Below are 27754 nucleotides of genomic sequence, written 5' to 3' on the forward strand. Positions count from 1 at the left end.
AGAATGGACCGCTGGACCACCTGACTTTCTCTCCAGGTCTGGGCCTCCCCGCCTCCCCCGAGAAGCCAGGAACTCAGTACAGAAACCAAAATAATACTGTTTTATTCCGATCTTGAAGCACAATAGTCCAGACTGTTCCCTTCTCCCACTGGAGAGCCTCCGCCCCTCCCCCCATACCCCTTCCCCCATTCAGTCTCTTCTGGAAATGACCAACCAGAAGGCCAAGGGGATCCAAGCGTCCAGGCTTTGGGGACTCTCAAATCACTCCCCTCTTGCTCCTTCTCTCCCTACCTCCTATACCTTTCCTTTCCATGCGTCTTTTTTTTTTTTTTCCCCCTCTGTCCTCCACCCTGGCCTCCTTCTCTCCTGCCTCCCTCTGCTTTCCCCCATTTCTGCCTCTGTTGTCCTCTCTCCGCGGGTCTCCCTGCGAGCTTCTCTCCTCTTTCCTCCCCCCTTCCGTTTGTCTGACACTCCCCTTTGCTTTCTCCTTCACCCCTGCACTCTCTGGACGGACCATCTGCTCCTGCCTGGGCTCTCCCCGTATCCTGGTGTCCTCCCCTCCCCCAGCTTTGTCCCCTCCTTCCTTCTGCCCCCCGTCTGCCCCCCCCTTCTATCCCCTGTCTCATCACACATCTCCTCTCCTGAGGGAGGCCCTCAGGAGCCGTCCTAGCCTCCACCCTCTTCCACACTGTGCCTCCAGGACCTCAGAGACCACTGTCAGCTTCCCCTAGGGCCCAGAGAGGCAAACGGCCAAGGTGAGGTCCCTGGATGACACAGGAAGTGGCCAGAGGGACTGAGGTGGCCTCCTTGGCCTCAGCCCTGTTATCTTTGGGATCGAAGAGCGCCCTCCTGCCCTCACAGCGGAGGGTGGCAGGCGGGGGCCCGATGGGTCAGGGCTCTGGGGCTCTCCCCCAGCAGTCCCTGAGCAGGTCCATGTGGAATAAGGCTGCCCCCGTGAGGAGGCGCGCCGCAAAGAGGTGGCGGCAGGGCAGACGGCGGGCGGCGTGGATAGAGCAGCTGCAGCGGGTCAGGGCCCTGTCCAGGAAGAAGTCCGAGGTTCCGTCCTTAAGGGCAAAGCCAGCTCCAGTCCAGTGGAAGCCCCGGGTCCCGTGCTGCCTGGCGAAGGCCAGCTCTTCGGCCACCAGTTCCGCCAGCTCTGGCCCGCAGGCCGCTCGGAACTTGGCCAGGGGCTCCCAGTCCACCTCCTCCTCTGCGGAGGGGCAGCAAGGCCTCTTTGGTTCCCGTGGACCTTCTTCTTGACCCCCTTCCTGCGGGCTCTCCCCAGCGGCCAGGCACACTCTCCGCGTCCCTGCCCATTCTGGATCGCCTTCACACACAGTTCCCACGGCGGGCCCACACGGGACTCCGTTCCCCAGCCCTAGACACCTCCCTCCTGCACCCCCACACCCCATCCCTTGTTCTCCTCGGCCCTTGGGGCCCACAGACCGGGCTCCCTCTCCGTTCTCCAGGCCCGTCACCCTCGTGTCCCCCAGATGGACCAGAACTACGTCTTCCAGATCCTTTCTTCTTTTGACCCCCAACCTCACTTCCCTCTCTTCTCCAACCTCTGGCCCTCTCTGCCTCTCATCTCCCCACGGGGGCCCCCTTTGGTCTCCATTCTCAGGGACCAACTCTCTGGGCTTCTCCACATGGTGCCCCCTCCAGGTCCTGACCTCCAGCCCCCTTCCCTTCTCAGCTTCCAGCTGAGGCCCCTTCCAGTCTCTGGTTTTCAGTCCGTGTGCCCTCTCATCGTGCAGCTGGGCCCCCCGCCAGGTGCTCCCTTCAAGACTCTTGGCCCTCTCGGGATCAAACGGGGCCCCCCTCCGCTCTGTGGTCTCCAGCACCCTAATGCTGTCACCCTCCAGCTGGGCCATCCTCCAGGTATACCCTTCCAATGCTCTCGGCCCACCGTCCTCCAACCAGGCCCCTCTCCCTACGTAACCTTCTGGTCCCCAATCTTTCTCGGCCTCCAGCGGGGTCCCCCTCCAGTCTCTGATCTCTGGCCCTCTCCAGTGCTCGTTCTCCGACTGGGACCCTCTCCAGTCTTGGACCTGCAACCCTCTCCCCGAGTCACTTTCTAACTGAGCCCCTCCCCGGTCTCTGGCCTCCACTCCTCGGGCCCGCTCCTTCTCCAACTGGGCGCCTCGCCAAATACTTCCTTCTCTCGGGGTCCCTGCCCAGTCCCCGCTCTCCAGGCCCCTCATCCTTTCCTTCTCCACGTGGGCTCCCCTCCCCGGCTCGCCCTCTGGCCAAGGCCCCCCGCCGTCGGGGCCCTCGGGCGCCGCCTCCCCGGCCGCATCGGCCCACTGCATGGCCACCAGGTCGCGGAGGCACTGCGCCACGCTGCGCGAGGGGCTCAGGCGGCGCAGCAGGCGCCGGCGGTGGCCGCGCACCAGGGCGCACGCGTCCAGGTCCCGGGCCGCCTCGAAGGCTCGGAAGCGCACCCACATGTCGCGGCGCGGGGCCCAGTTGCGCTCGAAGTAGTCGACGAAGGCGGCCGGGCCGTGGGCGCGCAGCTCGGCCAGCGCCTCGGCGTAGGCGGCGGGCGACGAGGCGCCGGCCAGGCGGCACAGGCGCGGCCACAGGCCCGGGTCCTCGCGGCCGGCGCCGCCCAGCTCCTGGGCCTTGCTGAAGAGCGTCTCCAGGCCCTGCGCGCGGCAGATCTGCACGCGCGCGCCCGGCAGCAGCTGGCGCACGGCCGGCAGCTGCGCCGCCACCTCGGGCCCGGCCGTCAGGCAGCGCACGCGGCCCTTGACGTCGGGCGCGCTCTGCAGCAGCGAGGCCAGCGCGAAGCGCAGCAGGCTCGGCGTGCCCGGGCGCGCCACGCAGCAGGCGGCCTGGCGCGCGCGCCCCGCGCCGTCCACGCACAGCACCGCCAGCAGGTCCAGCGCGCCCTGCAGCCCGGGCAGCCGGTCCACCAGGAGGATGCGCGGGAAGCGCCGCAGCAGCGCCCGGGTGCGCGACGTCAGGAAGAACACGGTCTCCACCACCGCCTGGTCCTCCACGAACACCAGCTTCACCTGCGGGCGGGGCGGGGAGGCAGGGAAAGCGGTCAGGGATCGCCCGGGGGGGGGCGCGGGGGGGGGCAGGGAGCCCGGCGGCCCCCGGAGCTCGGTGTCCCCGACGGGGAAATGGGAATTCATTCATTCCCGCGTGCAGGCATTTCTTCCTCCGACCGGCAGGCGGCGGTGCAGGGGGGGGGGGGGGATGGTGTAAAAACGCGACCTCTGGAGGCGGACTGCCCGGGCTCGAGGTCCGGCACCGCAATAGCTGTGGGCTTTCTGCCCACGGGCCAGCCTCTCTGAGCCTCAGTGTACCTACTGGGGGCTGGGTATTCATTCCTTCCTGCGCTGAGAGGCAGGCTGGGGCAAAGGTTCTCAAAGTGTAGGGCTGGGAGCAGCGGCGCCCGCTGGGACCTTGACCGAAATGCACATTCTTAGGCCCACCCCAGACCTGCTGAGTCAGAAACTCTGAGGGCCCCACCATCCGTGTTTGACAAGCCCTCCAGGGGATCCCCACGCGCGCTCCGGGTTGAGAGCCACCGGTCTATCTAGCAATAAAGCCGTAGGCTGTGCAGAAAGATCGCCTGATTTTGAGTCCTGGCCCCATCACTTTCTAACCTTGTGACGTAACCTCTCCGGAGCCTCAGTTTCCTCCTTAACCTCGTCGTTCCCCCCATTTCCGCGTCTGGGAACTGCAGACGCGTTCCTTCGTGCTCAGGGGGGCAGGTCCAGCGTGGGGTCTAGAGCCCGCGCAAGGCTGAGACCCTGGGGCCCCCACTTCCTGGCTGTGTGTGGCTCCCGGCCACTTCCCTGACCAACACCCCCTTGGAAGGAATGTTACGAGATACTCCCCGCGACGGGAAGGATGAAATGAACGGAAGCATTTCGAACACCGCCTGGCACAAATGATACATTCGGCAATACGCGCTCAAGAAATAGGAAGGGCTCTCCAAGTGTTCGCAGTCGCTACGATTATCGCCCCTGCCCCCCAAACCGTGTCCTCCTAAAGGCCTGCTCCGGCCCTCCCTTCTTAGCAAGTACCCCGGCTCTCTCTAGCCACCGTTGGCCGTGGCACTTAATCACCCCGAAGCACGTCGCATCTCGACTTGCTTGTTGCCCGTTCACCCTTCCGGAGATGGGAGCCCCACGAGGTGAGGGATGCTGTGTTTTGCATTCCTGATACGTTGAATGGCGCCCATGGCATCAGCTTGCTACCTCCCCGGGGGGACGAAGGCACAAAGCGTGCAGCGATAGCCACAGGCCACGTCTCTGGAGTTCAGGGAAGAGTCCAATCTTGAATCCTGGCTTCGGCTCTTCCTGGTGTGGGACCCTGGGCTGAGTCGCACTTTCCTTGACTGCCAAACTGAGGCGATGTCTATAGAATAGGGTCGTGGAGAGGCCAAAATGAGATCATTTGTGTCCAAGGCTTGATGCGGATCTAATCCCGCTATTGTTTCTGTGTCACGTGATTCACCGCAGCACTCAGAGGACGGGGACGACGCTGCCCCCCTTTCTGGAACACGAATCTCTCTCGGCTTCTGTCCCCCTGAAAACTCCTGGCTGTCCTCCTTCTTCCCAGGCGTCTCCTGTTCTGTCTCCTTCGCTTGCCTCGCCCCTCTTCCACTCCCCCCTCCTAAATGTTGCTGAGCTGCGGTCCTGTCCTCTCCTCTGCTCTTTCCCGTCTCTAGGCTCTGCCCAGGCGATCGCCTCTGGTCACCCAGCCTTTTATCATCTCTCAGTTGATAACTCTCAGTTCTGTATCTCCAGGCTCCAGATCCGGGAACATGGCCCCTTGGACGTCTCCAGCGCCCTCCAGAGGTGGGCAGCCCCAAGCCATACTCGATGCTCATTGACCACCCCCACGCCCCCCACCCCCGCCCCAACCTGCCCCATCTCTGTTTCATTTCATTCACCCCCTCCCCTGCTTGAAAGCTTTTCCTTTCCCAGGACTCCCCAATCCCACTACAGGTCCCCCCCCCCCCAGAGTTCACGCCACACTGTGGGCTGGGCGATCAGACCCTTGGACCTCATCTTCTGGTCCCTCTTGTCGTCCTCGGCCTTCGTCACTCTGGGCATCGTCATCGCACAGAAGCCACTGAATGGGGCAGAGGGTTGACGGTCAGCCTCGTCCTGCAGGTCCCTGTCGGTGCCAACCCCCAGCCGCAGGGCCAAGATCTGACTAACTTAAGCACAGATCTCTCCACAAACCGTTCTGCCATCATCCAACCTCTTCCTACAGGGTGGTTACAAAGCACTGCATTGTTCTTAGCTTTCAAGGGGAAGGAAAAAATATCCTCTAATTGAAAAAAAAAAAAAAAAAAGTCTGGTAGAGTCCCAAGGGAACAAAAAAAAAAAAATTTGTCTTCCCGACCCAGAAGCCTTATAGTCAGTATCTTGACCAGTGTTCGAATTCAATAAATGATATGAAAAAGCCTCATAATCTTACAGCTGATTAGTTACTATCCCCCTACGATTGTTTTCAAACTATCCTGAGTTTTGACATCATTGCTTGACGATTTCTCTCAGCAAGTGTTTCCATCTAGAACTGCGCTCTGTCCAACCTGTATAGCCCCCTGTAACTATTTGAATTTAAGTGAATTAATATTTGACCACCTATAAAAACTCAGTTCATCAGTCACACTAGACATATTTCACCCTAGCCACACGAGGCTAGGGACTGCTCTCCTGAATGCCGCAGGACATTTGCATCATCATAGAAAGTTGTGTCAGGGGCGCCCGGGGGGCTCAGTCAGTTAAGTGTCCGACTCTTGATTTCGGCTCATGTCACGATCTCACGGGTTCATGAGTTGGAGCCCCGCGTCGGGCTCCACGTTGACAGCTCAGAGCCTGCTTGGGATTCTCTCTCTCCCTCTCTTTCTCTGCCCCTCCCCTGCACTCACTCACTCTCTCATCTCTCTCTCAAACTAAATAAAATAAACTTTAAAAAAAAAAAAAAGAAATTCCTGTCAGCGCTGGTGTAGAAATTAATGCAAAGACAAAGTCGTCCTAAGTGGAACGGGTTTAAAAGGGTGATGTGTTTCTATAGTCTTGAGTTCTTGTCTATCTCTCCTCCGGAGTCAGGAGTAACAGAAAAGTAAATAAAGCGAAATGTATTCGCCAAGAGGCTTTCCCAGAGCAGGCAGGCACTTGGCGAGTTCGAACCTGATCTCCATTCTTCAAGGGATAACTCAGATTTCTGATCTTGGGTTTTCTTTCTAAAGAGGGCACGGAGGCTTTCCTTCCACCCCTGTTTGTTCATCAAATGGCGTTGATGGAGAGTCTACTGTGGGCCCGGCACACGGGCATAAATGAACCCAGGGCGGCTAAGCGTCCCAGACCCTGGAGCCAGGCTGTGGTGCTTCCTCTGACCAGCTGTGCGAGCGTCCGCACCGGCTGTGTGGCTCAGGGCAAGTGTCCGAACTTCTCTGGGCCTCCGCTGCTCGCGCCTGCAAAGGTGGGGGCGCACCATCACGTGGGCTCATTTGCACGAAGCATGAAGGCCAGTGCCTGGTCCCAGATCAGTATGTGCCGAGTGTCAGCTGTCTTTATGGGTCCCCGCGCACGGACAGCGTGCTCAAGAGAAAGGCTGATGGGACTGAGGTTGGTGCGGGGACCTCCGAGTGAGCGAGGGCCATTGCTGAGAGGGGACGATCATTTTCCTTCTGTTGAAGATAGGGCCACCGAGGCAGTGAAGGATTACCGCAACCCGTCTGGGCTGTCTGAGCTCAGCGTATTCCAAAGAAAGGTCTGGCTCTTGCCCAGATGCCGGGAGTTAAGAACGTCCTTCCGGATAAGAGTGTCTGGGCGCCTGGGACCACTTCTAGATAGTCTATGCGAAGACGGGAATGATTTATGATGGGGGGGGCTTGAGCCACACAGTATCATCCTGATCTCCAGGGGGGCTGGAGTCCCAGGGCGGCCACTCAGGCAGTCAGGCGCGTCTATGTGGCCGAACCCCAGCAAAATCTCTGGACCGGGGCTCGGCGGGGGGGGGGGGGGGGGCTCCTCGGTTGGCAATACTCCAAGCCCGTAACACGATGTTGCTGGCAGGGCTGAACGCCAGGAGAACAAATGGAAACTCACCGTCCTCCCGCCTCCACCCCACGCGCCTTTTTCCCTTTGCTGATTCTTAATCTGTGTCCTTTTCGCTGTGATAAGCTGTAGCGGGGAGTGTAACAGCGTTGCTGAGCTCTGTGAGTCCTCGTGGCAACTGAGGGCGGCCTTAGGGTCCCCAACTACACCGGGGGAGGGGGGTGACTTGCCCAGGGCCACGGAGCTAGCAGGTAACGGGGCTGGGGATCCAAGTCCAGATCCCTGAAATTGTTGGGGGAGAAAAAAAGCAAGGAGCCGAGGGAGACGTGTGGGGGATGCTGCGGAGGGGGGGGTGTGTGTGGCGGCCTTTGCCAAAGGTGGGGGGTACCTCAGTTTCCCCCAAATAGGAGTTTCGCTACCAAATATTTACGGAACAAATCTGACGTGCCGAGTGCCAGTGCGGGCACTGAGGGGGGGGGGCGGCCATCAGGACATCTTAAGAGTAGGAGGAGGTGAGGGGCACCTGGGTGGTTCAGTCGGTTGGGCGTCTGACTTCAGCTCAGGTCATGATCTCGCGGTCCGTGGGTTCGAGCCCCCGCGTCGGCACCACACGGGACGGGGGTTTTTCTGTGCCGAGGCCTCACCTCCTCCAATGCTCACACCGGTCCTGTGAAACGGCTACGATTATTACCGCCCCCATTTTCCAGATGGCAAAACTGAGGCACAGAGGGCTTCCGCCGCTTGCCCGGGGTCCCGCAGGCAGTGAGCGGCAGAGCAGGAATTCACACCCGAGGCGGCTGGGGCCTCGAGTCCCTGTTCCTGCCCACGCTACCCCCTCGGCCTTCACGAAAGCGATCCCACGGGCCTGGTTCGAGGGCGCGCGGCCGACAGGTGTGAGGACTCAGGTGCGGCCAGGGCGTCATCTCAGACACACGAACAGGTAGCACAGGGATGCGGCCGCCGTCGACGGTGGGTTCCACAGACGTGAACCCCAGAAACCACGGCTCGCGACACCTGCCACCCACACCCCCTTCCTCCGTGTGGGCACGCGCCCCCTTTTCACACGATCGGAACGGCCCTGGTCTTTAGACTATTCCCGACCTGAGGGAATAAAGATAATAGCTCAATAGCCAAACGTACAGGGCCTCCTGGCTTCCGGGCAGTGTTGTCGCCGGGACGCACACATCCACACGTCCTACGAAGGGGTGTGTGCACTGTTACCCCCGTTCTACGGATGAACACGCGGAGGCCCCGGGGAGCAAGCCGTTTGCACCCCAGGGGATGTCCCACAGCTGGCAAGGTCAGTATGGTACATTGGGACCCTGACCTATTTTCACTTCTCTCTCGCTCTCTCTTTTAATGTTTATTTGTTTTTGAGAGAGAGAGAGAGCAGGGGAGGGGCAGAGAGAGAGAGAGAGGGAGGGAGACAGAGGATCTGAAGCGGACTCTGGGCTGACAGCAGACAGCCCGACGTGGGGCTCGAAGTCACGAACCGTGAGCTCATGACCTGAGCCAAAGTCAGACGCTTAATTGAGCCGCCCGGGCGCCCCTCACCTTCTCTTCTAAAATGAACCATCTGAACGTGCACAAAGCCCACAGGGTCCAGGGGTGTCTGGGTGGCTCAGTCAGTTGAGCGACCGACTCTTGGTTTTGGCTCAGGTCATGATCCCAGGGTCATAGGATCGAGCCCCCGTGTCGGGCTCAGCATGGAGCATGCAGCCTGCTTGGGATTCTCTCTCGCGCTCTCTCTCTCTCTCTCTCTCTCTCTGTCTCTCGCTCTCTGCCTCTCTCAAACGTGCACTCTCTCTAAAAATAAAATTAAATTAAGAAGTTTAAAAAGAAAAAAAGTCCACAGGGTCCAGAAATCTAATCATATGAAGCTCCACAGCCACAGCCTTCTTCCTCTACGTTTCCACCCGCGCCAACCCCCCCCCCGTTCCTGCGCCCGTTCCACCTCCTGGGCGTCTTTTGGAGCTTCCTTCTGTGAACACAAGCCAGCACAGCCATAAAGTCTCACTCTCTCCCTGCCGCGCACAACACGGCACGTTGCGCACCGTTTTGCACCTTGCTTCGCGGTGTCGTTAACCTCAAAACCGTATCGGAGCGACCTGTTCGCATCGGCTGCCAGAGTCGTTTGCAGCATAAATCCCCACCCGTGGGACAGGGGCCAACGCGGTCGTGTGGACAGACATTGTCTAGTTGTCCTCCGCTGTGCCTGTACCCGTTGACCTTTTAGCGTACGTGCAAGTAGCACACTCAGATCAACATTCACCTTTCTCAGGAGGCAGGGCATACCTGTGAGAGAAGACACCACGTTTCTGTTCCAGCTCCCTCTCTGCCCAGAAAGCCAGTTGGCCTGCTGGTTACCCTAGAGCCTGCCAGAAATGAGGTAATGGAGATGTGACGGAACACCTCAGCCCATCATCGCTGCCTTGGGGCAGATCATAAAAGGTCTTAGCACCTCCCCGGATGAAGTGGCTACGGAAGCCTTGCCCACGCACCGTGGCAGTGGCTTTTGGGCACACTACTCTTGTCCGGTCCGCTCCCCAGACCGAGCGGAGTGGGCCACGGCCACTCAGGGGGTCCCAGGCATTTGGCTTTGCAAAGTAATCCCTCCAACAGACAAACAAAACAAAAACAAACCCCCAAAAAAGTAATCCCTCCCACAGGAGCTGGCTGGGAGGAGCTACAGAAAAGGAAACAGCAGGAACCAAACGCAGGAAGTTGGAAAACAGATGGACAAGACGATCGCTCGCTCCCCACTCCCCGCAAGATAAAGCCCAAACCCCAAACCTCGTGATTCCTGAACCAGCAACTGGAAAACACTGAGGACCGAGAGCAGCATCTTCAAAAGGAATGGGCAGCACGAGGCGGGGGGGGGGGGGGGGGGGGGGGGTCAAAAAAGACAAATTGGTGGCGGTTTAAGAAGCAGTTAGACCTCTCGAGGTCAAGTTGCCTCTCATCCCCAGGTGGCTGGAGGTCTCTTTTGCGAAGAGCGTAGAATAGGAAGGGTCCCTGGCCTTGCGGACCACAGGGCCATCTGATGAGGGACAGGGCATCCCAAAGCCCTCTTCCCGTTTGGTTCCTGGAAGCTGGCAGCCTGACTTTTACCCATCCGCCTCGCTTCTTCACTTTCAAAAAAGAAAGACTTAAAAAAAAAAAAAAAAAAAGGAATAACCCATTCACTAGTCTGTCTCTTGGTGTTCCAGAACATCTTCCTCATTTTTTTTTTCCAAGCATTAAGGTGGGGGTGCCTGGGTGGCTCAGTGGGTTAGCATCAGACCCCCGGTTTGGGCTCAGGTCACGATCTCGTGGTTCGTGGGTTTGAGCCCTGCATCGGACTCTCTGCTGTCTGCATGGAGCCCGCTTCAGATCCTCCGTCCCCCACTCTCTCTGCCCTTCCCCCGCTCGTTCTCTCTCTCTCTCTCTCTCTCTCTCTCTCTCTCTCTCTCTCAATAAATTTTTAAAAAATAAGCGTCAAGGCCATACCACAGACTCAGGAGCCGACCCTGGTTTAGCCGGGGTCTATGGCAGCTTCCAAACTGGAAGTTAAAAGGACAATCCCTTGACCTTGAAGGCTTTCATCGGTCAGTAAGCTGCTTCTCATGGAGGCAGCCCTACACAGCACAGGTGTTTCCAGAAAAGACAGCCGAGGCTGATTTATTTGATGGTGGACCGTGGAGGACGGAACAGCTCGGCAAAGACCAGTGGGGTGGGGAGCGCGTGTGTGCGAAGCCCCATTTGACAGAGCAGCAAACCGACCTGGGCGCGACCCTCAACTCTCCGGAGGCTAGAACTGACGGGAGGGGGCCCGAGCCTCATTTCCAAACTGGGGAGTAGCCGAGCAGTGAAGAGAACATCCCCGCATCTCAGACGGCGTAGGGCTGAAGTCCCGCTCCGTCACTAGGTAGCGGTGTGGCCTCGGGCCACTCGCTTGCCCTCTGGGCGCTTCAGTTTCCTCGTCTGTGAAACGGAGGTAAGAATGGTGATGTCCTTCCTCCACACGCTCTGGTGAGCTTTCAATGTACAGCCGCTTAGGGTCGTGCTTAGCCCACGGTTAAGTGCCTGACAAATGTTAACTAACGTTAGCACCAGTATTAGGTGTGGGTAGAGCGAGCCCGTGCACACTCCAGTGCAAGCAGGGGAGGGGAAGAGGGAGGGAGGGAGGGAGAATCCCTAGCAGGCTCCGCACGGTTGGCGTAGACCCCCGTCGCCGGGCTCGATCATCACGGCTTGGCTCGTGAGCTTAGGATCAAAGCCGAGATCAAGAGCCAGACGCTTAACTGACTGAGGCGCCCAGGTGCCCTGACTTGGGACCTCTTCCCTGCACAAGAGAAAAGAACAGTCGGGGGCGGTACGTCGTCCCCCCACCCCCCCTCACCCCCTTCGTTCAAGTCCACCCCAGCTCTGAAAGCAGCAGAAAGATTTCTCTTGGACAAACAGCTCGCATGCTCCAGCCTCTGAACCTTTACACGGGCTATTCCTTCTGCCTGGAACTCCCCTGCCTCTGCAGATCGAGGGGAGGAGGGGGGGGGGTCCCCTGCCTCCCTTGTCTCCCCTGTTTCGCCAGCATTTCCTTAGAGAGACCTTCGGTGACCCCTCAAACTAAAACCGCGCGGCCCTTCCAACCAACCGTCCCTCTCCATGTCCTCACCTGATGCTCCCGGACCCCACTCCTCCCTCCGCCACCTTCGGTGAGGAAGCCCCCTCCCTTCTGAGCCTCGATCTGGATGTTTCCACTCTGCGGGCATTCGTCAGACTACGTGCTTCGCGTCTGTGCGCTTTCTACGCGTGTCGTCCAGGTTTGCAAAATGTCTTTTAAAGGGCACTTCCTGCCCTTCTGACTCGTCTTCTTCCTAGCCCCAACCCTACCGACATCTGATCACCTTTGGGTGCGACTCTGGACGCGAGGCGAGGGAATTCTAGCCCGTTCCTCTGCCAGGCAGCCCCAGGGCCAGGCGCGGCTATTTCAATCGCAATGAGTTAAAAAGAAACGAAACTTAAAGCTCGGTTCCTCGGTCCTACTGGCCACATTTCAAGTGCCCAATAGCCACGCGTGGCCAGGGGCTACCGTTCCGGGCAGTGGAGAATCCCGCTCCCTCGCGTTTCCGTGGGGGCAGGGAGCTCTTCCGGCCCAGCGCCGCGCGGGCGGGCCAGGTCCCCGCGGCCGGGGACCACGCGTCTTGCAGGCTGCGGCCTCCCCAGCACCTAGCAATAAGCACCTGGCGAATGACCGGCGCGGAGGAATGGATGAAAGGAGCGAATGGAGGAGTGGGCGGATGGATGAATGAATGACCCGCGAGGCTCCGGCGTGGCTGTCCCCCGCCCCCGGCTGCCTCTCCCGAGACCCCACCTTGGCCTCGGGGTCGGTGCGGAAGAGCCCCTCGAGCACGTGCAGGGCGTCCAGGACGCCGTGGTCGCGGCCCTTGCAGTAAGAGAGCAGGCGGTGCACGTCGGCGGGGGCCACGAACTGCTTGGAGATCTTGTTGGTGGTGCGCACGGGCAGGCAGGCGTTGGCCAGCAGGTGGCCCGGGCGGAAGTAGTAGGCGAACTCGAGCGGGCAGGCCGGGTGCGAGTGGGTCAGCTGGCACTCTGTCACCACGAGGCGGTCCCGCAGCGGGCTCAGCTTCACGATGATGAAGGCCGGGCAGCCGGGCTGGGGGGGCCTGCGGGAGGAACGACCACCGCCGCCGTCACATCACCCTCTGCCCTTGTCCTCCTCCTCTGTCTCTCTCTCTGTCTCCTTTTTAAAATTTTCATTTCATATACTTTTTTTTTCTAATTTATTTTTTTTTGAGAGAGAGAGAGAGAGAGAGAGAGCGCGTGCACGCGCAAATGGGGGAGGGGCAGAGGGCAAGAATCTTAAGCAGGTTCCACACTCAGCGCAGAGCCCCACGCTGGGCCCCGGCTGGATCTCACAGCCCTGAGATCATGACCTGAGCCGAAATCAAGAGTCGGACACTTCACCCCCCGGAAGCCGCCCAGGCGCCCCTCTTTTCTAAAATTAAGAATTGTTTCCAGCACAGAGAAGAGACAGGGCCTCACGATTCCGCCGGTCGTGTGACCTGGGGCGAGTGGCTTCCAGCCTCTGTGCCTCAGTTTCCTGCTGAGTTGAAAGGGAGAGAATATGCATGGTGCCTGTCTCCTAGGCTTGTTGTCAGGGTTGAAAGAGTTGATGTGTGGAAAGCACTTGGCTTCCCGTGCGCTCAGGGTTCGCCGCGGCTCTTTACCTACCACGGCACCTCGAGAGCGATTTAGCTTATCATCTTTATCTCAATTTTAAGAAAGAAAACACTGCCATTTCCCATTTAGCGGTAACAACATCGCGAGTGCAGGGCCCCTGTGCACCTGCCCTCCCCCCAAAAGGACCCCTCCCTCCTCTGCCCCCCAAAGTAGCCACCTCCCAAAGTGGGTATTTTGCCTTCCTGCGTATGTTTTCAGGTACCCGTAAGCAGCAGGAGGTAGGTTCTTAGGTTCGGGAACTTTGTCTACGTGACGAGGCGCTCCAGCTCACCAGGCATCGAGGGAATGCAAACAGCAACCCCCAAGGACATGCCACAGAAGGACGAAATAAACGTGGGCCAGGAGGCGGGGCAGGCCTGATTCGTACTTCTGGACCACGGGCGCGTAAAACCTAAGTCGCTTGTGGGACACTGCGTGACACGATCTGCTAACGCTGATCACGGATGTGCCCCTCCGGGACCCAGGATTTCCACTCAAGCCTGGGGAAGTAAGCAGGGATATATTCCTCAAACGCAGCACTAACCAACAGTAAGAGGGACCGAATCGTTACCGTCCCCGGCAACGTGGATCATCTCCCCAACCCGCCGAGCGAAGGAAGCCCGACGTGAAGGGTGATAAAGCACCACGCGTCCCGTTTATCGTGAGTTCAGGGGCGCCTGGGTGGCTCAGGTGGGTAGGCGTGCGACTCTTGATTTCGGCTCAGGTCGTGATCTCTTAGGTTCGTGAGTTCGAGCCCCACCTCAGGCTTTCTGCTATTAGAGGGGAGCCTGCTTCAGATCCTCGGTCTCCCCCTCTCTCTGCCCCTTCCCCGCTCCTTGTCTCTTTCTCTCAGTCTCTCTCTCAAAAAGTAAACATTAAAAAAAAAAAAAAGAGGGGCGCCTGGGTGGCTCAGTCGGTCAAACGGCTGAGCCGGCTCAGGTCATGATCTCGCAGTCCGTGAGTTCGAGCCCCGCGTCAGGCTCTGTGCTGACAGCTCAGAGCCCGGAGCCTGTTTCAGACTCTGTGTCTCCCTCCCTCTCTCTCTGACCCTCCCCCGTTCATGCTTTGTCTCTCTCTGTCTCAAAAATAAACTTTAAAAAAAAAAAAAAAAAGAAATTTCAAGAGGAAAGCTAGACTCTGCTGCGGAGAGATCAGAGAGAGGTCACGACCTCGAGTGGTTAACCCTAAGAGGGGGGAGTGTGAGGGGGTTCTTGGCACTGGACGCGTGTATTCCCTTGTTCTGGGTACTGGTTACATATGCATCTTATTTCCGGGAAATTCACTGAGTTGCATACATACGCCGCGTGTGCTTTTTTAAACATGTGATGAAATTAAGGGTCTTGCGATGGAGATGTGATCCTGGCTTATCCAGGTGGGTCCTGTGTACTGACAAGGGTCTTTGTAAGGGGAGAGAGAAGCAAGAGAGGCAAATGAGAGAGAGAGAGAGAGAGAGAGAGAGAGAGAGAGAGAGAGAGAGATGCTTCTCTGCTGGAGGAGCGGCAAACCCAGAAGAGGCTGGAAGCCCAGGATCACAGGTACTTCTAGAAGCTGGAAAAAGGAAGGCAGCAGATTCTCCCCTGGAACATCCAGCTCTGCGGACACCCTGACTTTTTAGCCCCGGGAGTCCCGCCCCCTCAGAGCTGTAAAATCACAGATGTGCATTGTTTCAAGACCCTCCGGTTTGTGATCATTTGTCACGGCAGCAACAGGAAACTAGCCTGAGCATCACATTCTACATATACTTTTGCAACTTGCTTTCTAGGTGCTTTTCCACCCATCAGTTTTTCAACACTGTATCCTTTGACTGCCCCACATTCCACTCGCAATTCTTCCAGCTCTACCTTGGGGTGCTTGGTTTGTTTGTTTGATTTTTATTTTCATATAACCTCTACACCCACCGTGGGGCTCGAACTCACAACCCCGAGATCGAGAGTCGCACGCTCCAACTGACCGGCCAGGCGCCCCTCTAGTTCTAGTTCTAGTTCTAATTCTAGTTCGTCTTCAGTTCTCTCTTCTTACAAACCACGCTTTGAGGACACCCAACTCTCTCACCCGCCTGTGTGCGAAAGGAGCCTGTCTGTCTAGGACAATGGTCCTCAGAATGCAGGGCCTGGCCCCGTAGCTGAAATTGATTTAGGGGGTACAACCAGCGTTGTGAAAAATGAAAGAGAAATGGCGGGGCTGGGGGACAATCAGGCTGTATTTCCCTGATAACAATACTTAAAACTGACCTCTGCTTTTGGAAAGGAGGCTCCGTGTTTTTATTCCACGAGGGACGCTAGCAGCATTTTTGGTAGGGGGTTTTAACGTTTGCAGACCAGGGACTGGCCATGCTTTTTCTGCAAAAGGCCAGACAGTAAATATCCTCTATTTGGTGAACACGGCCATAGAGCCCATGTAAATGCATGGGCCTGGCTGGGTCCCAATAAAACTTTATTTACGAAAAAGAGCTGCAGGGTGCACCTGGCCAAGGGCCTTGTAGTCTGTCGACCCCGGTGACACAGGCTGTCCAGGGCTTGGCGAGTCATTACGAAGCCCGACTCCCAAGCAGTAAATGCCAGGCGCGCTCCCTAAAACGCTCCCAGATTGTTTCCAAATGGCCCCTGAGAAGGGTGAGGCTCCTCAGCAGCCAGGGTAAATATTTCACAACTGTCTCCGTTAAACCAGAAGGGGACCCTCGACACGTTCCTTTCCTTCTCTGCGCAGGAGGTCAAAACCCAGGGAGCCTGCCGGATTGTAAAAGTCTGCCAAAGACGCGTGAGACGCTTTGCCTTATTTAAAGTAACAAAAATAACACAAGTTTGGAAAACCTGCAAGCACACAAGTCGTTATACGCAAGACACAAAAATGTCCAGCCACCACAGTGCTGTCGGGAGGGACTGAAGGAAGTTTCCGACGTGCGGTCATCTTTGATTGACCAAAACGGCCAATTCGTGGGGCTCTTAACCCGACACGTTTCCCCCTGGATAACTCACGGGCTTTTTGTGAAACTCTCTGGTCTGGCGTCTTGTGGCCTGAGTGTTTCAGCCCCGAGAACAACACCCCCCCCCCCCCCCCAGCTCAAGAGAGGTCACACTTCCGTGAGGCTGTGCATCTCGCCCGAGAACAGCACGTCCCCTCTGGGGTTCCAGGACCTCCCAGGACTGGCTACTGAAGCCTCCAGACGCTAGTTTTGCACTTTCTTTACTTCACACCTGGCGGGGGGGGGGGGAATAATGCCCCCCACCTCTGAATGTGAACTCCAAGGGGGCAGGAATATTTGTTTTGCAAACCGCTACCTTCCCAGCACCGAGAAGGCCAGAATGCTGGGAGGCGCTCCGTAAATAAATGACGTGGAATGATGGAATCCTGCTGTACGAACCCCCCAGTACCCAGGCAGTCGCTTGTTACATCAAGCCACCCAGCACCAAGTCCTGCCGATGGGGCCTTCTAACCTCGTCCAACCATCCACTTTCCCCCATCCCCACTGCCACCGGTCTACTCGGTTCTTTCCTTGTTCGTCCTCCTTTGCGCCTAGTTACCCCCTACGCATCCTTCACGGCTCAGACTCAGTGTCCCCTCCTCCAGGAAGACTTCTCTGACCATCCTCTGGGAAAGGGGGACAGAGTGGCCAAGGAGACAAAGTCCTGATGTGTGTTCTTGGGACCCTCAGTCCCAGCCTCCGCCCTGGCCTCCCGTCTCTCTCCTCCGGTCCGTCCCCCCCTCCCCTGTGGCCCCCGGAGGGATCATCCTAAACCCAGAGCTGCCCCTGCTCACAGCCCTCCCAGGGCTCCCCCAAGATGAGTCCTGGCCCCTGGACTCAGCCCCGCCGGGCAAGACCCTGACACCATTCCCCCCACATCTGCTGCCCCGTCACACACCAGACGCCCCCTATAGCACCCTGGCCTATGGGCTGCTCCTGGGTTGTGACACCGGACAGGTGCTGCCTGAGCAGTTGGGGGAAGAGGGGGTCTCAGAAACCGTGGGCCCCCAGTCATCATCCCTGAACTGGCTTGCTAATCCCCCCTTCCTCCTGGGCTCCCCATCCCGGGACCATCCTGCTGTCTCCCCAAAGCCACCACCAGCCTGTCAATCCCCAGCCCTGCCCCTCCTGTCCCCTGGCTCCCTGTGATATTTGCAGAGCACTGGGGACAGTGCCTGTGCACAGCAAGCGCTGCGTGTTGAAGTCACATACATACATCCATAAGTGTATAAACAGAGAGAGCCCTTCGAGTTTTCATTTACTGGTCACCTCTTCCAGGAAGGCTTCCAGGAGCACCCCGTAAGCTCTCGGATGGAGCTGCCCACTCCTCTTTTATCCCCCTCCCTCCCCCCTTCAACTTCTTCTCTCTCACAACTGCCCTCATTTCCCTTAAAAATAACATTTTGGGGGGGGGTCTTTGTCTCCTCCATTAGGTACTCAGCTGCCCAAGCGCTGAGCAAAGTGCCCAGCAAAGAGCATGCACACAGTTGGTGCTCAATAAGTGTTTGTTACTTGGAATTGGGTTCTGTTAACGAAGAGAGATTCCAGGATTGGGCCCAAGCCACTCGCAAACTCTGGTGGTCTAGAGTTCTCTGTGATGATGGGTGTTTCACGCTGCTCTGCTTCTGGGTCTCTGTTTCTACATAGGCAGTGAGTAAACTACCGAGAACAGTAAACTCCCGATAAATGTTTAAATAACTACGGTCAGAATCGCTGTCAGAAGGTGCTCACGTCGTCTTTTGAGCGACGTGCCTGTATTAGCTCATTTAATCCTCACAAAACCTAGGAGATCGATGCCACGACTTCCTCCACTTTCCAAGGCAGGAGACTGAGACCCAGAAGGGTGACGTCACTTGCTCGGTGTCACTGGCTAACTGCAGCAGGCCTGGGGGGTCGGAGGCTAGGCTGCTGGCTTGAGGCTGTGCTCTTTGACTTCTAGAATAGCTGTCGTTTACCGGGCCGCCCATGTTCCAGGTACCGGGTAAGTGCCTTCCCCCATCTTGGTCTCACGGTAACCTCACAACAGCCCTGTAATACGGAGCCTGTCTTTAAGTGCCCCGTCCTTGCCCATGGCTCTCCAGCCAAGGGTCTCAAACTTATGCACCCACAGGGACCAGGCGGGCGAAACACACAAGCGGCGGGGGCCACGTATGAGGCAATGGAGAGCGGTGGGGTCTGGGGCAAACCTGAACGCCATCACCCAGTCTAACTGGAGTGGCCGTCTGCCTCGCAGGAAGGTGGGCTCAGCCTCTTCCTGTGTTTCCAGAAAAGCCGGAAACCAAACATTTTATGGGGAATGCTCTGATTTAGAAGTGGGGTCGATTGAAACACCCTTGGCCACCCGGGTGAGTCTCCCGGCTCTCTTTTGGGTGTTTCGCTTGCCCCTTGTGACATTGTTTATAGGAAACTGTGAGCTTGTTCATATAATGTGTCAGTCTCCCTGTCTTGCCTGAAAGTTCCACGAGGGGAGGGGATGTGTCTGTCCCGCTCAACCCCTGCTCTCCCCAGTGAGGTATCGCTAGCCCCTGTGTGAGACCTGGCCCTGTATTTACGGAAAGCGTGGATGAATCTTTTTCTCTTTGTCCTGTGGCTTTCTCTGCAGCTCAGTCTGGCTCTGGTCTCTTTCTATGTGTCCCAAACCTGGCTCTCACCCAGTTTTCTGACTTTGGCTTGGGTCATGATCTCATGGTTTGTGAGTTTGAGCCCCGCGTGGGGCTCTGCACTGACAGCTCGGAGCCTGGGGCCTGCTTTGGGTTCTGTGTCTCCCTCTCTCTCTGCCCCTCCCCTGCTTGCACACACACACTCTCTCTACCCCTCAAAAATAAATACGTTAAAAAAAATGTAAGTCTGGGGCGCCTGGGTGGTTCAGTCAGTTAAATGGCCAACTTCAGCTCAGGTCTTGGTCTGGCAGTCAGTGAGTTCAAGCCCTGCACGGGGCTCTGTGCTGATGGCTCAGCGCCTGGAGCCTGCTTTGTATTCCGCGTCTCCCTCTCTCTCTCCGCCCCACCCCTGCTGTGCTCTGTCTCTCAAAAATAAATAAAGGTTAAAAAAAAAAAAAGTCTGTAATTGGAGCCCACCCTGTCACTCACTGTGTGTGCGCGCCTTTGTCCGGCCAGCAGACTGGCTGTCTCCCTTTCTCCCTTACTCTCGGCCTCTCTGCAAGGTGTATGCATTTAGCAGTTTTAGCGGGCATGTCTCCCTCCGGGTCTCTCTCCGCGGGGGGCTCACTGCCTACTCCTCCTCGTTGCTTCCCCTCCGCCCTTCCACCCCCCCCCCCACCTCCCCCGCCCCCCAGCACCCAGCAAGGGGCAGCTCAGCTCACGCACCCCACGGTGGGCCGGCTGGGCGCGCGCACGTCCTTGCACACGAGCCGCACGTAGCTGTACTTGAGCACGTCGATGAGCGTGTAGAGCGGGGGCGCGCTGGCCCAGCGGCAGCGCGCCAGGTGCATGGAGCTCTTGACGAAGAAGAGCGCCAGCCGCTGCTGGCACCACGCGTCGAAGAAGCGGCTGAACTCGGCCCACGAGAAGAAGGCCCGCTCCCGCAGCTCCTGCTCCTCCTGGCCTGCCGTGCTGGGTGGGGACTCCATCCTGGGGCGCCTGAGGGGAAGCGGGGACACGTGGATATCAGAGTCGTCCCCATCAGGGTACCCCACCTCCTCCGTTTTCCGCCCGCCTCTTTGGTGCTGGGGCCTCTTTCCAGGTGGGGCCCACGGCGGGATGCACCCCCATTAATATTTATATATGAATCTACGCTCCACCTTGGGCTTTCTCCCATCCCTGCATTATTCCTTGGGACAACTGGAGCCGGTCATCCTGGTCCCTGATTTCAGCTCTGGCCCCTTCCTCTGTAGATGTGCCCCTGGGTACAGCTGGGGTCCCTCTCCCAAAATGGGACTCTTAAGTTCCGTGGTGGACACCTCCTCAAATGTGTTCCCTCCTTCCAGTTAAGACCTCCTCCCCCTCCTGATGTCTCTCCTCCACTTGGCCGCCACCTCTAGCGCCCCCATTCTTACGAAACGCCCCCTTGTGTCTCCTCTTGGCCCTAACCCACATCCACCTGTGCCCTCTTCTAAAGATGTTCCATCTCCAGATGTGCTCCGACGTCCAGTCACGGACCCCGCAACCCCGGTCATATTCTTCACGCACCTGTGGCTCCCTCCTCCCGGGATGTATCTCCGATATGCAGCCGCTGCCCCTCTCCCAGAGGTGACCCCATGGGTCGCCACATCCAGCTGTAGCCCCTGCCTCCGAGATGCTCCCATATCCAGATGTCCTCTCCACATCCAGTACGTACTTTGCGCCCACAGGTGTGTGCCCCAGTCACTTGTGGCCAATTCTCACAAGTGTCACCGATATTTGTCTGTGGTCCCTCCTGCCCAGACGCTCCCCCAAGTCCAGCTGTGGTTCGCTCCTCCCATTCGCAGCTATCCTACTCCCCAGATGTGCATCCTGGTCCTAGACATGGCCCCTGGTCTTCAGATGGGCTTCATCACCCCAGATGCTCCCCCACGTCCAGATGCGCCTCCCCACCGGGTGCAGCCCCTCCCAGCCCGCTTCTGTCTCCCCAAGCCCTCCCAGCCCCTCCTGCCGCGGGCCCTCCCATCTCCGCCGTCCCACCCAGCTGTGCCTCTCCCCTCCCCCAGATGTGCACCCTTCCAGCCCCTCCCCACTCACCTACCCGCCCCGGAGCGGCGTCCACCTCCCACAATGCTCCGCGCCGGGGCCAGGCCCGGCCCTTGCTCCCGGGATGCCCCGCGCGGTCTCCCGCCTCTCTTCCCGCCGTGCCACGCGCAGCGGCTTGCCCTGAATCTCCTTTCCCCGTCAGTCACTTCTCGGACCCACAGCTACACCCGCCCACCCCGAGCGAGGGAAAGCGCGGGCCGTTTCCCGTCGTGCTCTGCGGGAGGGCTCACCCCACTTCACCCCTTTTCCTAGTAGCCTCCGGTCGGGGAGACTACAACTCCCGGCGTCCCCCGGGCGGCAGCGGCGGAGGGGACGACGCCCGGGCCCCGCCCCCCCGGCGCGGCCCCGCCCCCGCCCGCCCAAGTCTGCGCGCGAATTCCGTGGCGCCAATTGAGGACTGCAGTCGAGCGCCGAGCGGTTCCGGGTGTGACGCGCGAGACAGCGGCGCGCGGGGCCGGCGCGAGGCAAGTGGGGCTGCCGACGCGGGGCTGGGAGACTGGGGGGCGTAGCGCGTGCCGTACGCTCGGGGCCCACGGCTCCGCGGGGTCGGTCGGCTGCAGAGGAGCCGGCGTGGGAGATGCTCAGGGGGCCCAGAGCGTGGCAGGGAAGGGAGAGCGCCCGCAGCGGGTCGCTCGAGGGGGCGGCGGGCGTCCGCGGGAGAGAGAGGGCCAGGTAGAGGGTAGACGAGGGCCGGAGTCCGCAGGACCGGACGGGGTTTGAGGAGAGGCCTGGAGGGGCGGTGCCTCCGCGGGGGGGCGTGGTCGTAGACGCTCGAGGGGAGGGGCGGGGGGGGGCGGAAATGCTTGGTGGGCGGGGCCATGGAGATTGAATGGCCGGGGAGGCGGGCCCACCTGGAAGGGGGTGGGGAAGGGGGAGGGGAAAAGTTTGTTACTGGGCGGGGCCAGATGCTAGCAGGCGGGGCCAGGGAAAAGGTTCCAGGAGAGGTGGGGTCGGCTTTAAGTGGGGAGAGAATCCCGCTGGAGGGAGGTGGGGCAGAGAGAGAGATTAGTGGAAGGGTCCAGGTCTAGGCAAAGGGCAAACGAAGGGTCGGGAACCTTCTGTGTAAGGAGAGGTCTGGCTTTGTGGATGCCTGATGAGGGAGCGGAGCCGAGGTGGGGTTGGCCGAGGCCAGGGAAGGGAGGGGGCCCTGGAGAGAGTAAATCAAATGTCTCGGTGTATTGGGTTTATTGTTGCCCGAAGGGGTGGAGGGAGGGTCAGGGGAGCCTGGGGAGCCGAGAGAGAAGGATGTTGATGACCTTAGGTGAGGGGGCGGCTTGAAGGGTAAGGCGAGGCAGGGGCTCACGTGGCTGGTAGAGATGAGCCTTTGGAAAGGGGAGCTGGCATCTGAAAGCTGCGGGGAACCATTGAGGAGAGACGGTAGGGAATGGGGTCAAGGACATCACTTCTTGCCCCCCCCCCCCCCCCGTTCCCATTTCAGCCCGTTTGAATCTCTCACCTGTTAGTTAGCCAGAGGGAGGCATGAAGGAAAAGCCAGTGGAGTCTAAGTGAGACTTCCTTAATATCCTTTTGTCTTAGGATTCTCTGGGAGTTTGCTAGGCTTGCAGATCCACCCCCCCCCCCCCCCCGCCCCCGTCTTCCATTCCCAGAACTTCTGATTCAGTGGGCTGGGGTATTGTAAACATAATCCCGGGCGATTCGTGGAGTTGGCACTCTCCATTCCTGGTATCCATCATTGGCTGGCTATGTGGCCCTGAGCAAAAAGTCACTTTCCTTCTCCTGTCTCAGCTTCCCCCGTCGTCTTTGGGGGACGTTGAGCTGTTCTAAGCCTCAGAGGATGAGAGAGAGTAGCGGATTTAGGGGAACGGTGTAAAATATTTTCCGTGGGTGGAAGGGGGGGTGGTCAGGGGAGCAGACAGGTCAGGAGATGTGAGCTTTCATTAACGATGAAGAGAAAGACTAAACTGTTTAAAGACCCTTTTATATTTCACTCCTTGCCCTGTGGCTTCCAGGTTTTTGAAAGATCGAATGATCCTGCTTAGTAATTCTCCAGTAATGATGTTTTTTGTTACCCTGATTTTTTTAAATAAAGGCGTATGTGTGGGCCAATGCATTCAGGACCAGGCACCGGTTTAGGTCCTGTGGCCATAATCTGAACAAAGTAGACAAAATCCTTACCTTTATGGAACTCAGCATTTTAGCTCTGCACTGCTGAATAGAGTAGCAACTAGCCACATATAAATATTGTATCTATTTATTTGTTTTGAGAGAGAGTGTGCAAGAAAGTGATCGGGGGAGGGGCTGCGAGAAAGGGAGAGAGAGAATCCCAAGCAGATTCTGCACTGTCAGCACAGAGCCCTACACGGGGTCTCGAACCCACCAGCTGTGAGATCGTGACCTGAGCCAAAACCAAGGGTCTGATGCTTAACCGACTGAGCCCCCCCTCCCCCACCAGGCACCTGCCACATGTACATTTTTAAATTTAAATTAGAAACAAATGAGAAACTCCTCAGCCCCACTAGCTGCATTTCAAATGCTTGAAGCCCCACGTGGATAGAGTGAGCTTTTTGGACTACGTGGGTACAGAACGTTTCTATCGCGCAGAAAATTCTGTTAGAAGCACTGCTCTAGAGAGTGGGGCAAATTCTAATCTATAAGGTCCGGTTGTGCTAAATACCGGGAAGGATAAGAGGGAGGGGTTAGGACAACATTCGTGGCAGCGGGATTGACTGTGGGGATCTTTTGGAGACGGCACCAGTGGGATTTATGGGTTGATGAGTTTGGGCGTAAGAGAAAGAGGTTGAGTCGTTGGTAACTCCAAGAGTTGGTGGTGGTTGTTTTGTTTTCCTTAATATTAAAAAAATTGCGTAGAGTCAACTTCCTCTTTTTGGCGTATGGTTCTGCCGGCTTTGAAACGTGTCGAATTACGTGACGATCACTGCGCTCAACACACGGCACGGTTTCGGGGGGCCTGGGTGGCTCCGTCGGTCAAGCGCGGACTTCGGCTCAGGTCATGATTTCATGGTTCATAGTTTCCAGCCCCGCGTCGGGCTCTGTGCTAACAGCCTGGAGCCTGCTTCGGATTCTGTGTCTCCCTCTCTCTCTGCCCCTCCCCTGCTTGCGCTCTGTCTCTCTCTCAAAAATAAATAAACGTTCAAAAAATTAAGGAAAAAAAAAAAAAGAATAGGTAGCAGTTAAGGACACGGACTTTGGAGCCAGATACCTGTCTTCGGGTCCTGGCTTTGCAACCCCTCAGGCTGTGTGACTTTGGGCAAATTACTCGACCTCTCTGCTTCTCTCGCCTCATTTGCAAAATCACTTTCATCCAGTGCTCAGAGCCAGGCAGGGCGCCTGGCTGCTGGGGGGGCAGGGAGGGCATTTCCCAGTGGGAGTGGGAGGCTGGGTAAGTACAATTTTTTCTTTTCTTTTTTTTTAATATGTCAATGTTTATTTAATTTTGAGAGTGTGAGCGGGGGAGGGGCAGAGAGAGAGAGACGGGAGACACAGAATCCGAAGCAGGCTCCAGGCTCCGAGCTGTCAGCACAGAGCCCGACGCGGGACTCGAACTGACGAACCGTGAGATCGTGACCTGTGTCAAAGTTGGACACGGAACCGACTGAGCCGCTCAGGCGCCCCTGGATAATGGCATTTGAATAATTACATGGGGCCTAGAAATTGAACAGGTAATAGTTACGCAGGGTTTCACATGAAACCGGGACAGAGGTATGACAGGTCTGGTTCCCACCCTTCCTCCCAGCCGCCTTGGGTGCCCCCAGCCACACCTGTTGGCTTCTTGATTATCCTTCCGTAGTTTCTATCTGGCAAATAAAAGCAACACGAAAGAATAAACAGGATCGTATTTTCTCCTGTTTTACAAAATTAGGAGCATATTACGTATACTGTTCTGCCTCTTTCTTATTTATTATTATCGTTTCAAGTGTGACTTAAGTATTCCTAGGGACTCGATCACGTGACTCAGGTCACGATCTCACAGCTTGTGGGGTTGAGTCCCGCGTCAGGCCGTGTGGAGCCTGCTGGAAATTCTCTCCTTCTCTCTCTGCCCCTCCCCCACCTCAAAATAAACAAACAAACAAACATTTAAAAATATGTATACGTATACTGGGGCGTCTGGGTGGCTCAGTCGGTGGAGCGACCAACTTCTTGGTCTTGGCTCAGGTCATGATCTCAAAATTCACGAGTTCGAGCCCCACATCTGGCTCCACGCTGACAGCACAGAGCCTGCTTGGGATTCTCTCTGTCCCTTTCTCTGCCCCTCCCTTGTTCATGCTCTCTCTCTTAAGTAAATAAAACAAAAAAAATTAAAAGTATATATATATACCTAGAACTTCTTTTTACATCGGCACGTAGATTCTGCCTTTTTTTTTTTTTTTAATTGAAAGAATTCTATAGACTTACAGGAAGTTGTAAAACCAGTACCCCTGTCCTCCCCCAGGGGTGACATATACCCAGAGTCCAATATCAAAACCAGGAAGTTGGCCGGGGACGGTACCGGGAACTAGACCACAGAGTTTGTCCAGGGGGGTGTGTGTGCGCGCGAGCGCGTGCATTTTCAACCCATGTGTAAATCTGTGTAACCACAACCACGGTCTGGGTGTGGAAGAGCTCCACAAAGGCCCTGCCTGTGCTGCCCCTCATAGCCGCTCCCCACCTTTCGTCCCTAAGCTCCGACAAACCCCTGACCTCTTCTCCATCCTGAGTTTTGTCATTTGGAGAATGTTGTGTAAATGGAATAGTAGAGTACACAACTTCCTTTCTTTTCTTCTCTTTTTTGTTTTTGTTTTTTTGTTGTTGTTGTTGTTGGGAGGCTCCACGCCCAACACGGGGCTTGAGCTCAGGACCCCGAGATCAAGACCCGAGCTGAGATCAGGAGTCAGACGCTCAAACGACTGAGCCCCCCCAGGCGCCCCAGTACAGAACTTTCTGAGACCGGTATTCTCTGCCTGATATTTTGCTCCTGGTTTCTGTGAGCAGTATACCTTAGAAACTGCTCAGCGGCTGGTTTATATACGCCAGTGGATATAATTTAACGGACTTCCACGTTTCAGGGCCGTTTCGGATATTAGATAATCACCTCAAAACAGTTTTTTTCCCCTGATTTTAAAACATAACTCCCCTGGGGCGCCTGGGTGGCGCAGTCGGTTAAGCGTCCGACTTCAGCCAGGTCACGATCTCGCGGTCCGTGAGTTCGAGCCCCGCGTCGGGCTCTGGGCTGATGACTCAGAGCCTGGAGCCTGTTTCCGATTCTGTGTCTCCCTCTCTCTCTGCCCCTCCCCCGTTCATGCTCTGTCTCTCGCTGTCCCAAAAATAAATAAACGTTGAAAAAAAAAAAATTAGGGGCACCTGGGTGGCGCAGTCGGTTAAGCGTCCGACTTCAGCCAGGTCACGATCTTGCGGTCCGTGAGTTCGAGCCCCGCGTCGGGCTCTGGGCTGATGGCTCAGAGCCTGGAGCCTGTTTCCGATTCTGTGTCTCCCTCTCTCTCTGCCCCTCCCCCGTTCAAGCTCTGTCTCTCTCTGTCCCAAAAATAAATAAACGTTGAAAAAAAAAAAATTAAAAAAAAAAAACATAACTCCCCTGCAAAAAAAAGACCCAAAGGAAACTGAAATAAAAACAACAACAAACTGTAGATCTTAAGTATGTGTTCATATTAGATAAGAAGAAAGCTCTGTTCCGTCCAGGAGCCTTCTTATCTTGTTCTGACTTGGAGCTTTTTCTTTTTTGTTTTGAGAGAGAAAGAGAGTGCGAGCAGGGGAGGGGCAGAGGGAGAAGGAGACGGAGCATCTTAAGCAGGCTCCACACTCCGCACGGGAGCCCAGCTCGGGGCTCGATCCCACGACCGGGAGATCATGACCTGAGCCCAAATCAAGAGTCAGATGCGTAACCGACTGAGCCCCCCAGGTGCCTCCGGAACTTTATCTTCGCTAATAAATCGCACCAGCCAGTCATTTGGGGAGTTTCATCTCGGTGGAGGAACTCATGTTTCTGACTTTGTGGGGTTTTCTTCTCTCTGGAAGAAGGAGGGCCGTGTGTTTCGGCCTCTGCACGACCCGTATTCTCACCAACTATTGGGATTTCTGTTTCAGGAACGTCTGGCTGGAGAAGAGGAGAAGGAGAGGGGGGAGAGAGCATTCGGACGTCACCATGCAGCGGAGTATCATGTAAGGAAACAACTCCCCCACCCCGCCCTGTCCTACACTCTCTAAAGGTCTCTGCTCTTCTCTCTCTCTCTCTCTGTGCCTTTTCCTGGAAGAACACAAGCCACTCTTCAAATTGGAATTTCCAAGAGTCAGGAGGTAACACGGGGAGCGCGATGCGTAGGACAGTGAGTGTGCCGACCGAGAGTTTTGAGCCACGGGGTTCAGAAGTGCTGACCCAGTGCTTTGCAGTCGGTGGTTCGGCCCCCCAGGGAACAGCCGGCAGCGTCATAACTAGGGGGAAGAGAGGGGGCGCTTCTCATCAGCATCTGCTGGAGAAGGGCCAGGCACGCTGCTGGACGACAGCGCGCAGGGCAGCCCCCGCCACCAAGAACGGGCGGCCTGAAACATCAGTAGGGCCCAGGTTGGGAAACCCTGTCCTGACGCAGGCCGGCCTCGGGGAAGCGAGAAGGGGAAGACCTCGGCTTGTGGAGTTGAAACCGCTCGGTTGGACCCAGCAGCCCCAACTCTCTCACTGGGACTCTGAGGGGGGTGTCCCAGTCGGAGAGCGTGTGGAGGGGCCCCTCCCAAAAGGAGGGGATGGATGCTAGGCTGACCCAGTCCTGGACCCCCAGCCCGGAGACCTGGGAGGTCACAGATCACAGGCTCCCTTCTCACATGAGGACAAATCTGGGCGTAGCCTGTCCTGGGCGGACAGCGCGTCTGATGGCTTTCTTGGC

At 57.2% G+C, this 27754-nt stretch overlaps 2 protein-coding genes across 8 annotated transcripts in view; one reads left to right on the forward strand and one right to left on the reverse strand.

The window, feature by feature from the left end:
- Positions 1 to 333: 333 nt before the first annotated feature.
- On the reverse strand, positions 334 to 21146 carry ZSWIM9 (zinc finger SWIM-type containing 9). Of its 4 annotated transcripts, none has more exons than XM_023246154.2 (4): positions 20899 to 21146; positions 19545 to 19817; positions 12388 to 12700; positions 334 to 3020 (listed from the first exon to the last, which is right to left on the reverse strand). In XM_023246154.2, exons 2-4 carry the CDS (start codon positions 19805 to 19807, stop codon positions 891 to 893), a joined length of 2706 nt encoding a protein of 901 aa, XP_023101922.2. In that variant the 5' UTR covers positions 19808 to 19817; positions 20899 to 21146; the 3' UTR covers positions 334 to 890. The 4 variants fall into 4 exon arrangements, with proteins under 4 accessions (XP_023101922.2, XP_023101923.2, XP_023101921.2 ...); XM_023246155.2 differs by having other exon boundaries at positions 20895 to 21146; XM_023246153.2 differs by lacking the exon at positions 20899 to 21146 and adding an exon at positions 20278 to 20774.
- A 74-nt stretch (positions 21147 to 21220) lies between these two features.
- The window catches only part of LIG1 (DNA ligase 1), a 44848-nt gene continuing 38314 nt past the window's right edge, over positions 21221 to 27754 (forward strand). For 3 of the 4 annotated variants that reach the window (XM_023246160.2, XM_023246159.2, XM_045045804.1), the window contains exon 1: positions 26964 to 27038. In XM_023246160.2, the coding sequence (XP_023101928.2) occupies positions 27022 to 27038 (17 nt within the window). In that variant the 5' untranslated portion in view covers positions 26964 to 27021. Of the gene's footprint in view, positions 21368 to 26963; positions 27039 to 27754 lie in introns of those variants that run through there. The other variant, XM_023246158.2, reaches the window with a different exon arrangement.

This window comes from Felis catus, chromosome E2, assembly GCF_018350175.1.
Source record: "Felis catus isolate Fca126 chromosome E2, F.catus_Fca126_mat1.0, whole genome shotgun sequence".
NCBI classification, from domain to species: domain Eukaryota; kingdom Metazoa; phylum Chordata; class Mammalia; order Carnivora; family Felidae; genus Felis; species Felis catus.